This window comes from Scyliorhinus canicula, chromosome 12 (genome assembly GCF_902713615.1).
Source record: "Scyliorhinus canicula chromosome 12, sScyCan1.1, whole genome shotgun sequence".
Classification (NCBI taxonomy): domain Eukaryota; kingdom Metazoa; phylum Chordata; class Chondrichthyes; order Carcharhiniformes; family Scyliorhinidae; genus Scyliorhinus; species Scyliorhinus canicula.
The window spans coordinates 27,399,929-27,412,521 of NC_052157.1; the positions used below are offsets into that span (position 1 = coordinate 27,399,929).

General features: G+C 41.0%; 1 protein-coding gene across 3 annotated transcripts in view; it reads left to right on the forward strand.

Annotated features, from left to right (window-relative positions):
• cops2 (COP9 signalosome subunit 2) overlaps nt 1–12,593 on the forward strand; it is a 54,839-nt gene that overhangs the window by 8,938 nt on the left and 33,308 nt on the right. Inside the window, exons 3-7 of one of the 3 annotated variants that reach the window (XM_038813251.1) lie at nt 1,782–1,859; nt 2,160–2,285; nt 10,653–10,742; nt 11,911–12,000; nt 12,125–12,202. In XM_038813251.1, the coding sequence (XP_038669179.1) occupies nt 1,782–1,859; nt 2,160–2,285; nt 10,653–10,742; nt 11,911–12,000; nt 12,125–12,202 (462 nt within the window). The remainder of the gene's footprint in view (nt 1–1,781; nt 1,860–2,159; nt 2,286–10,652; nt 10,743–11,910; nt 12,001–12,124; nt 12,203–12,593) is intronic. The other 2 variants (XM_038813252.1, XM_038813253.1) reach the window with 2 other exon arrangements.

Consider the following 12,593-nt stretch of genomic DNA (forward strand, 5'->3'; position numbering starts at 1 on the left):
CCTCGAGGTACCCCTCAATACTTGCCCGGACCCTCCTACACACCTCCTCCGCCAAAAACCCCACATCCAACCGCCACAACGGGCGCTGGTCCCGCACCTCCCCCATCTCCAACTCTATCCAATGCGGAGCGTGGTCAGAGATTGCAATGGCCGAACACTCGGCCTCCTCCACTCTCGGAATCAGTCCCCTACTCACCACGAAGAAGTCTATCCGAGAGTAGACCCTATGTACGTGGGAGAAGAAAGAGTACTCCCGCGCCCTCAGCCTCACAAACCTCCATGGATCCACCCCACCTATCTGGTCCATAAACCCTCTCAGTACCTTGGCCGCCGCTGGCCTCCTACCCGCCCTAGAGCTGGACCGATCCAGTGAAGGATCCAACACCGTATTGAAGTCTCCCTCTTCTCTCCCCCCCCCCCCCCCCCCCCCCCCCCCCCCCCAAATGATCAGACCTCCCGCCTCCAGATCCGGGACCCGTCCCAACATACGCCTCATAAAGCCCGCATCATCCCAATTTGGGGCATACACACTAACAAGTACCACCTTCTCTCTTTGTAGCCTGCCCCTAACCATAACAAACCTACAATGATGACAAATATGAGGTTATCCATTTTGGTAGGAATAACAGCAAACGGGATTATTATTTAAACGATAAAATATTAAAGCATGCCGCTGTGCAGAGAGACCTGGGTGTGCTAGTGCATGAGTCATAGAAAGTTGGTTTACAGGTGCAACAGGTGATTAAGAAGGCAAGTGGAATTTTGTCCTTCATTGCTAGAGGGATGGAGTTTAAGACTAGGGAGGTTATGTTGCAATTGTATACGGTGTTAGTGAGGCCACACCTGGAGTATTGTGTTCAGTTTTGGTCTCCTTACTTGAGAAAGGACGTACTGGCACTGGAGGGTGTGCAGAGGAGATTCATGAGGTTAATCCCAGAGCTAAAGGGGTTGGATTATGAGGAGAGGTTGAGTAGACTGGGACTGTACCCGTTGGAATTTAGAAGGATGAGGGGGGATCTTATAGAAACATTTAAAATTATGAGGGGGATAGATAGGATAGATGCGGGCAGGTTGTTTCCACTGGCGGGTGAAAGCAGAACTAGGGGACATAGCCTCAAAATAAGGGGAAGTAGATTTAGGACTGAGTTTAGGAGGAACTTCTTCACCCAAAGGGTTGTGAATCTATGGAATTCCTTGCCCAGTGAAGCAGTTGAGGCTCCTTCATTACATGTTTTTAAGGTAAAGATAGATAGTTTTTTGAAGAGTAAAGGGATTACGGGTTATGTTGTTCGGGCAGGAAAGTGGAGCTGAGCCCACAAAAGATCAGCCATGATCTCATTGAATGGCGGAGCAGGCTCAAGGGGCCAGATGGCCTACTCCTGCTCCTAGTTCTTATGTTCTTATGTAAGCAATGATGCTTAATTCGCATTACAAAATCTGACTTTCATGTAATTGCGCATATGATCCCACTGAAAGGCGATATCAGAAAAAGGAGCATGTTCAACATTTTGTACAGGTAAACATTTAATTCACCATGACTGCATGCTGCACATTTTGCACTTCAGTTGCCCAGACCATAAACATTTTGAACACATAGCTCTGCATTTTTGAGATGAACACAGTTCAAAAATTAATCGCCTCTTAAAAATAATACATTACAACTGGTATTTTTCCAATTCGGATCATTTTGAACTCATAGAATTGAGGACTAACTACTTAAGAAATAAATTGCTATCTTTGATAAATGTATGAAATAGAAATATTTAGAATTTTTTTCACAGGTGTTGGAACTAGAAGGTGAAAAGGGAGAGTGGGGATTTAAAGCACTCAAACAGATGATTAAAATCAACTTTAAATTGGTAAGAACACCCATAATTTGTAAAGTTACTTGGAACTTCTTGTAATCATACTAATCGCATATGCATTTTCAAACAGAATTGTTTCTTTTGAACTATCAAGGCTGTAAAATAATGATAGATGCAATCATTAAATTTTCTTATTTTTACTATTATTACTCACCAAGCTTAATATACTTCATTAGATGACTTGTTTCCATGTGTGTGTTTTTTTAAACTCTGAAAGATTACATGTAATTTCTAAGTGTGAAGTAATGTCCAATTACGTCCACAAGTAGAAGCTAATTGAGGCTTGTCTCACAGGGTAACTATCCAGAAATGATGAACAGATATAAGCAGCTGCTAACATACATCAGGAGTGCAGTCACAAGGAATTATTCAGAAAAATCCATCAACTCCATCCTTGATTATATATCCACATCTAAACAGGTATGCAATTAAAACTGATCTACTGGAACATAGTTATTGGTTAACTTGCCTTTTCATCATAGGTCATTGATGTCATGATCTGCCACAATTTTGGAAGGGGAAGAAATTGTCAAAAGTCAACAGGATTTAAATATGATACTGCGTATTAATACAAATTTTCAATCCATTCTCCTTTCAAGCAACAATGAGTGTAAATGTAAACATTAACAAATGCACTTGACATCTTTTTACATTGGGTCTGTAAGACTGGCAGTCACTTGGTATGACGAGGCAATGAGAAATAAGGAATGGCCACAATGTGAAGTTATTGACGGCTCTGGAGCTGCGGATGCACTCACTTTGGAGCATCCGCGATGCTGAGGAGGTCGTGGATAGCACGTTCAGCGAGTTGGTCACACCGCAGGTGAAAGTTAATGAGGGAGATAGAAAATGGGTGACCAAAAGAAAGAGCAAGAGTAGGAAGGCAGTGCAGGTGTCCCCTGCGGTCATCTCCCTGCAAAACAGATATACCGCTTTGGATACTGTTGAGGGAAATGGCTCACCAGGGGAAGGCAGCAGAAGCCAGGTTCATGGCACCGTGGCTGGCTCTGCTGGGCAGCAGGGCAGGAAGAAAAATGGCAGGGCTATAGTGATAGGGGACTCGATTGTAAGGGGAATAGACAGGCGGTTCTGTGGACGCAATCGAGACTCCAGGATGGTATGTTGCCTCCCTGGTGCAAGGGTCAAGGATGTCTCAAAGCGGCTACAGGACATTCTGGCGGGGGGGGGGGGGGGGGGGGGGGGGTGAACAGCAATGTGCACATAGGCACCAACGATAAAGGTAAAAAAACGGGATACGGTCCTACAAGCTGAATTCAGGGAGTTAGGAGTTAAACTAAAAAGTAGGACCTCAAAGGTAGTAATCTCAGGATTGCTACCAGTGCCACGAGCTAGCCCGAGTAGGAATGTCAGGATAGATAGGATGAATGCGTGGCTCAAGAGATGGTGCAAGAGGGAGGGATTCAAATTCCTGGGGCATTGGGACCGGTTCTGGGGGAGGTGGGACCAGTACAAACCAGACGGTCTGCACCTGGGCAGGACTGGAACCGATGTCCATGGGGGGGTGTTTGCTAGAGCTGTTGGGGAGGGTTTAAACTAATGTAGCAGGGGGGTGGGAACCGATGCAGGAAGTTGGAAGGTAGTAAAACAGGAACAGAAGCAAAAGGAAGTAAGGGGGAAAGTGCAAGACAGAGAAGACATAGTCAAAAATCAAAAAGGGCGACAGTACAAGGTACAGTGACTGAGGGGAGCTCAGTGAATAGGCCCAGTAATACTAAAAGGAGTAAAACTGGAGATGTTAAGATTCAAAACAGGTTTTAAAAAAAGCAACATAAGTGTACTTTACCTGAATGCTCGTAGTATTCGGAATAAAGTAAATGAGTTGATGGCGCAAATCATCGTGAATGACTATGATTTAGTGGTCATTACTGAAACATGGTTAAAGGATGGTCACGACTGGGAGTTAAATATCCGAGGGTATCAAACTATTCGGAAGGACAGAGTGGATGGTAAGGGAGGTGGTGTAGCTCTATTATTTAAGGATGACATCCGGGTAATAGTTAGGGATGATATCGGTGCTATGGAGGATACGGTTGAATCCATTTGGGTGGAAATCAGGAATAGTAAGGTGAAAAAGTCACTGATAGGAGTAGTCTATCGGCCACCAAATAGTAACGTTATGGTGGGGCAGGCAATAAACAAAGAGATAACTGATGCATGTAGAAATGGTACAGCAGTTATCATGGGGGATTTTAATCTACATGTCGATTGGTTTAACCAGGTCGGTCAAGGCAACCTTGAGGCGGAGTTTATAGAATGTATCCGCGATAGTTTCCTAGAACAGTATGTAATGGAACCTACGAGGGAACAAGCGGTCCTAGATCTTGACCTGTGTAATGAGACAGGATTGATTCATGATCTCATAGTTAGGGATCCTCTCGGAAGGAGCGATCACAATATGGTGGAATTTAAAATACAGATGGAGGGTGAGAAGGTAAAATCAAATACTAGTGTTTTGTGTTTAAACAAAGGAGATTACAATGGGATGAGAGAAGAACTAGCTAAGGTAGACTGGGAGCAAAGACTTTATGGTGGAACAGTTGAGGAACAGTGGAGAACCTTCCAAGCGATTTTTCAGAGTGCTCAGCAAAGGTTTATACCCACAAAAAGGAAGGACGGTAGAAAGAGGGAAAATCAACCGTGGATATCTAAGGAAATAAGGGAGAGTATCAAATTGAAGGAAAGAGCATACAAAGTGGCAAAGATTGGTGGGAGATTAGAGGACTGGGAAATATTTAAGGGGCAACAGAAAGCTACTAAAAAAGCTATAAAGAAGAGTAAGATAGAGTATGAGAGTAAACTTGCTCAGAATATAAAAGCAGACAGCAAAAGTTTTTACAAATATATAAAGCAAAAAAGAGTGGCTAAGGTAAATATTGGTCCTTTAGAGGATGAGAAGGGAGTTTTAATAATGGGAGATGAGGAAATGGCTGAGGAACTGAACAGGTTTTTTGGGTCGGTCTTCACAGTGGAAGACACAAATAACATGCCAGTGACTGATAGAAATGAGGTTATGACAGGTGATGACCTTGAGAGGATTGTTATCACTAAGGAGGTACTGATGGGCAAGCTAATGGTAGACAAGTCTCCTGGCCCTGATGGAATGCATCCCAGAGTGCTAAAAGAGATGGCTAGGGAAATTGCAGATGCACTAGTGATGATTTACCAAAATTCACTAGACTCTGGGGTGGTCCCGGTGGATTGGAAATTAGCAAACGTGACACCACTGTTTAAAAAAGGAGGTAGGCAGAGAGCAGGAAATTATAGGCCAGTGAGCTTAACTTCGGTAGTAGGGAAGATGCTGGAATCTATCATCAAGGAAGGAATAGCGAGGCATCTGGATAGAAATTGTCCCATTGGGCTGACGCAGCATGGGTTCATAAAGGGCAGGTCGTGCCTAACTAATTTAGTGGAATTTTTTGAGGACTTACCAGTGCACTGGATAACGGGGAGCCAATGGATGTGGTATATCTGGATTTCCAGAAAGCTTTTGACAAGGTGCCACACAAAAGGCTGCTGCATAAGATAAAGATGCATGGCATTAAGGGTAAAGTAGTAGCATGGATAGAGGATTGGTTAATTAATAGAAAGCAAAGAGTGGGGATTAATGGGTGCTTCTCTGGTTGGCGATCAGTAGATAGTGGTGTCCCTCAGGGATCCATGTTGCGGCCACAATTGTTCACAATCTACATGGATGATTTGGAGTTGGGGACCAAGGGCAATGTGTCCAAGTTTGCAGATGACACTAAGATGAGTGGTAAAGCGAAAAGTGCAGAGGATACTGAAAGTCTGCAGAGGGATTTGGATAGGTTAAGTGAATGGGCTAGGGTCTGGCAAATGGAATACAATGTTGACAAATGTGAGGTTATCCATTTTGGTAGGAATAACGGCAAACGGGATTATTATTTAAACGATAAAATATTAAAGCATGCTGCTGTGCAGAGAGACCTGGGTGTGCTCGTGCATGAGTCACAGAAAGTTGGTTTACAGGTGCAACAGGTGATTAAGAAGGCAAATGGAATTTTGTCCTTCATTGCTGGAGGGATGGAGTTTAAGACTAGGGAGCTTATGCTGCAATTGTATACGGTGTTAGTGAGGCCACACCTGGAGTATTGTGTTCAGTTTTGGTCTCCTTACTTGAGAAAGGACGTACTGGCACTGGAGGGTGTGCAGAGGAGATTCATGAGGTTAATCCCAGAGCTGAAGGGGTTGGATTACGAGGAGAGGTTGAGTAGACTGGGACTGTACTCGTTGGAATTTAGAAGGATGAGGGGGGATCTTATCGAAACATTTAAAATTATGAAGGGAATAGATAGGATAGATGCAGGCAGGTTATTTCCACTGGCGGGTGAAAGCAGAACTAGGGGTCATAGCCTCAAACTAAGGGGAAGTAGATTTAGGACTGAGTTTAGGAGGAACTTCTTCACCCAAAGGGTTGTGAATCTATGGAATTCCTTGCCCAGTGAAGCAGTTGAGGCTCCTTCATTAAATGTTTTTAAGGTAAAGATAGATAGTTTTTTGAAGAAAAAAGGGATTAAGGGTTATGGTGTTCGGGCCGGAAAGTGGAGCTGAGTCCACAAAAGATCAGCCATGATCTCATTGAATGGCGGAGCAGGCTCAAGGGGCCAGATGGCCTACTCCTGCTCCTAGTTCTTATGTTCTTATTTGAGACAGGAGAACAGATTGTAGGATTCCCTGTAACTGCTTGACACAATCTGCATAAGCTTCAAAATAAAGAAATTAGATACAAAATTCAACAACTTGCAGTTAAAAGCACCTTTCATCTCAAAACAAAATCTCAAGGCACTTCACAAAGATATAATCAGATCAAGAATAAAATTACCACGCCAAAGAAGGCTTTATTAGAAAGTGTTTGTAGAAGTTTTACAAGCGTGTGCATCCTAAAGTAGGAAAGGGAACTGGAGAGGTTAGGATTGAAGGTATAGTAACCAATGTTTGGTTGAAAGGAATCTAACTTACAGGCTACCTATGGATGAAATTAGCGTTCTCGGTGTTGTAGGGCTGGTCATGGAGGAAGAAGGCATTGAGGGATTTAAACATGACGGTGAGAATTTTAAATTGGAGGCCTGGGAGTCGATGTAGATCAGCAAGTTTAATTGTTGAGGGTCTTGATTTGGAGTCCGACACAACGGAACAAGGGTTTTGAACGTGCTGAAAATTATGAAGGATGGGAGACTCGCCAGGAGAGCATTAAAATAGTTAAGACTGGAGCCAAGATAAGCATGGAGTTTCAGCAGCAGGTGGGCTGGTGCAGGATGGAGGTGGAAGTAAGTGGTCTTTCCGATGAAGAAGAAATTCCAGGATCAGGGCTGTGAACACCGCTGTGGAAGATGGATGGAATTGGTGAGAAAAGTACGAAGTGGCCACCGAAGACGACAGTTTCAACTGTCTTTATGACATTTAATTGGAGGAATTTGTGGCTCATCCAAGATTTTTTGTTGGGCAGGCAGTCTGGCAGTTAGAGAGTAATTTACTTAAAAATGGTATCAAGCACGGTCAACTACAAAGATATAGAATGAACTTGTATAGTCCATTAATGAAATTAGACTTCACATAGAATTTGAATTTTATCCATTGCACCACCAAACAGGCGCATGCATTACAAATATTGGGGATTGTTTTCTTTTTCTGGTGTAATTTATAACAAAATCTGATCCAAGCAAATATGTTGGAGGAACCCCATGCAGACACTGGGGGAGTGCAAACTCCACAGTCACCCAAGGCTGGAATCGAACATGGGTCCCTGGCGCTGTGAGACAGCAGTACTAAGTGTCAAGTGCCAGCCTTTAATATGTAATATAATATATATTTATGCATTTAAACATATATATATAGTATATACAACCACCAGGATACAGAGAAGATGAAGTACATCTGTGCAAATATGAAAAGTGGCTGTGTTTTCCATGCAGTTATTTCCTTATCCTGCTTTTAGAATTAAACTTTTGCTGACTACAATAATAATACTGTTCTTTTTTTGAGAATTATACTGTTGAAGCTTTTGATCTATCACTCATCAGAACAGATGCAGAAGAATATCAATTCCAAAGGGAACAGCAATTTGTACTGCCGTGACAAGAGAATGCTGATTGGTAGGTAAACGCGGTAGAGGCATTACCATGGGGAATGCACCAGGGAACAGTAAACTTGCAAGCCTTTTAAATTCAAACCAGGCAGGCTGACTCTGATTAGTCAAGGCATTACCATGGGGGATAGAAAACTTCCACATGGCAATGCTTTGGCCAATCCTAGTCAACCTGCCTGGTTTGAATTTAAACAAAAGCTCGGAAGTTAATTGTTACCTGGTACATTTTTCATGGCAACGCCTCCACTAATCGACGGTTACTTGCCAACGAATCAGCACTCCCTTCTCATGTAGTATAAATTGTTATTCCCTTTAGAATTGGTCTCGTATAGCTGTTCTGACAAATTCAAGACAAAAAGCTTAATTGCTCTTTCTCAATAATTAATCGTTTAGATGTAATTAATGGATTTAACCTAAAACCAGAATGTTTAAATATAGGTAGACAGCTACAGAGACTGAGCTAGTTTTCATAACAACAAGAGTGAATTCAGGTATTTTTCCAGGCTTTCAGAGTCTGATTGCCATCCAGTGATGCATATTGGAAAATGTGCATGTCGAGTCTGGGTCAGCTGTGATGTTTTTCACTGTTGAATAGCCTGTCAATAGTTTGGGTGAAGTTCTGGAATACTATTGGCACCTGGGAAACTCTATGTCAACATAAGTCACCATTGTCTCAGAACAATGAATATAAATTCACACGCTTTTAAAACAGAATGGTAACTTAGATAAATTGTACCAATACCAAAAATATATCTGATGTACTGATGCAGTGTTCATGTTTGTGCTACTTTTACTATGCTTTCCATTTTGTGAACTTCATATGTCCAATTATGTTTGTTTCAATCTGCTGCACTATGTTTGTGGTAAAAGTGAGGATCTAGAATTATCAAGCAATTCAGCTTGTCAGCGGGATGCCAATTTTTCTGTGATCTTTGCCCTCTTTTAAAACTTATTCTAGTGCTTTATGAAACTTGTCCTTTCTGCTATAATACTTTTCACTTGGAAGTCTAAACACAAAACTAAGTACTTTGAAGAAGGTCATTTCCAGGGTCTTGTCAGTGGCCCTTGAGTTCGAGGTCAATTCCAGTTTTTCTATCCTTATGTCACAAAAGGAGTGCAATATAATATGTAGCAAGTAAGTTTTATTTAAGCGATTTTCGCAATGCTTTGCAGTCAACCAAGAACTTTTGAAATGTGATGACCGCTTCTGTAGGGAAATGCGGGCACCAAATTCTCAAAGCAAGGTCCCACAAACAGAACTGAAATACAGATGTTGATAACCGAATAGGATTTGGCCAGGACCCCAGGAGAACTCCTGCTGTTCTTCGAAGAGTGTCCTGGGACTGTTGTTCTTCGAAGAGTGTCCTGGGATCTTGTACATCATGTGATAGAACAGATGGGGTCGCCTTTAAATGTCTTACCTGAAAAACCTCACGTACCATAAAATTGCATTGAACTTTCAATAGCTCCTCCAATTCTAAAGTGGGGCTTAAAAGCACATACTTTTACTATCGAGGAGTCTAGATGAGTAGAATACAGGCCTCCAAAGCTGCACACCAGTGCCTGATCACTCATTTTCCAAAAGGTTTCTTGGTGATCTCCTATTTGTTTTAAAACAAAACAGTCAGAAAGTATGGAAGTAGTAATAGTTGCCGGATCAGTAAATTAATCAAATTATAGTGTTTCTTAAGTAGTAGATCAGTTAAGTTACAAAATTATGAAATGTATCTCAGCTCAGTACAAAAGACCTGTAACAGAAAAAATAAAAAGTGTTAATACACTCAGCTAGCTCCTTACCCCTTCCCTCTTTCTGAAATGTATTTACCTATCAATAGTATTGGAGCTCCCAGATACCACTGGACACCTGTGTGGGACTGAGGTGTTATCTTTTGAAAATTGACTCTTCTTGATGCCTCAAAAGAAATTGAAAAGAGGACTTTTTATTTGGTTTATCCACAATGTTCCTCAGCATGTCCTTCGTCACACCTTCTGTTCATTGCCAAATTTCTCCCTCTAGTCAGCTCTTTTCCTTCGTAAACACACCAGTTTAGCAGGCCGCAATAATGTAGGGCAAGGAAACGTTACTTTGGTTTTGTTTGATGCTCATTGTAGAGCTAGAATACAGAGGTTGTAACCTGCATTTATGTTTTATGTATTGTGTGACTGTTTGACATCACTGGCCTTGAAAGCATAAATGCTCACAGTTATTCCATTCAATTCCACATTTTCCCACCAAAAAACTCCAAGTGCGATAACTTTGTCGTGATAAGAGTGTTGACAAATTTTCTTCACAAGTCACTAGCATTCATATGTTCTCTCTCCTAAACAAGAATAGGAGTGAGGGTGTAGATGAAGGAATCATTCTAGGAGACTAGAATATACTTTTCCAATCTTATTATTTCTCTTTCAATTTTGTTTGCCTACTTTTTATGATTTATTTACTTTTCATTTTTATTTCTGAACTTGTGATTTTTGTGATGTCCTCCTTTTCTGAACCTATTTTCTTTAACTTTTTCTCATTTTTTTTGTCACGTTACTTTTTCTTCCCATTTTAACATCTTTCTGTCCTTTTCACATTTTTATTTCTATCTCCTCCTTCCCCTTCCCTTTTTTTTCTCCCTTACCTGCCCTCTCCGGAACCTGTTACATCTACCTTGGTCAAGCAGCAGAAGTCGATGAAGAGGCAGGGTAGCAGCGGGGGAATCGCAGAAACGGACCTGAAAGCTTGCTTTGGCGGGGAAGCTGAATCAAAGGTCAGAAAAAGATTTGCATAATGTCAGGAGACAAAGATATGGACCAGAATCTAACTTCAGTGCTTGCTATTTGCTTTTTCTTGCTGGTGGTGGAGGGTTTAAGTAAATCAGAGCCACTATTAATCTTCAATTATTCATTTGCTGACATCCTAATATGTATAGGTGCAGATACCTGGGAAATGTGGAAAAAACAACTTTTCAGTTTCAAAATTCTGGAAATCATTCATAATTCCCAATATTTGTGTGGCCATTTAAGCCTCCTAGTGATTCAAGACACTTGGGCCTATTATGTTATGCTTATAGAAATGATGGGGGGGGGGGGGGGGGGGGGGGAGTTCAAGCAAGTTCTCATACTTTCCTGCCATCAGAAAGGCACAATTATTGTCTGATTGGCCTAGCTGTAAATTAAACACAACAATAAGTTCCATGAGAATAGTGTGTAATATTTATTGATGGGAGCAGATTAAATAAATTTAACAGCAGTTGTTTTCTGCTTAGTGTATGACCCATCATTTTCTCATGGTGTTAGATAAACATTGGCTCCTCACAAAATGTGGCCATATTCAAACATACCAATTTTCCTACTCCTAAACATTATTTTTCAACGCCCAAGTAAAGAAATTGTTTTTAAAAATGGAACAATTAAATTAATTTTAGTACACTTTCCAAAGGAGAGGACGTTCTTATGTGCACAATGAACTGTCTTCGAGAATAAAAAAAAAAATTTAAATTCAAGAATAACAACACATAGGCCCATCACTGAAGGCTATTAATTGATGTAAAATTACATCTTGGGCAAGATGGTGATAGATTATTATGGTCTTATGAATGATGGAATCTGAACATAGCAAAAATGAGATTTAGCTGTAGCACCACTGCTACAGATTAAATGGGTTTGATGAAGAAATGGCTTTTTCTCACTTTACTCTTACAATCAGTTTTACAGACCCAATGTCGATGCAACGGGCCAAACTGCCCCATTCTGTGCTGTAATCATTCTGCTTCCGTGATTTGGTCCGTGCTTACAGCTACAAATATTGGCATTTCAGCTTGTGATCCAAATCTGATCTCTTCCACTTCTAATTTGGATCATGCTCCATGCTTAAAAAACAATAAACATTCCACTTATTGGGGGGAATGCAACTCTATTTGAACATTTCTTTTTCAGATGGATTTGTTGCAAGAGTTTTATGAAACTACGCTTGAAGCTTTAAAAGATGCAAAGAATGATCGATTATGGTTTAAGACAAATACAAAGGTAACTACGCTCTTTCTGTAATAGTTGAAATTCTGTCTATTACTTTGAACTCTAATCGGTTTAATATGCTGGGCCAGGCAGTTGTTTGTGATATCCAATTGAATATGATGTTATTTGTTTCCAGCTTGGAAAACTGTATTTGGAAAGAGAAGAGTTTGGGAAACTACAGAAAATATTACGCCAACTCCACCAGTCCTGCCAGGTAGTCTGATTTCACTTGGAAAAAATGCAGAGAACAGTAAAGATCAGGATTAAGTCAAGATTTTCGTAACAATAGCATTTAGACCTAGTACATTTGCGGGAATGTTAACTAATCATTGATCATTAGGATGGGCAACATTGACTGCAGGTGACTTGCCCTCCAAGGTTTCTCTTGATAGTAAGTGCATCCGATACTTGGAACTAACAAAATTAAGAAACTTAGGTATAAATCTGCACATGGTTGTAGATTCAATGTAGGCAAAAATGTACGTACCATTTTGAGCTGTATACATTATAAGAATTTTTTGTTTTATGGCTTCTTTTGATTCCCTCGTTTCACTAGAAGGGAGGAAGAGAATTGTTAATATTATCTTTCTGCTTGTCACATATAA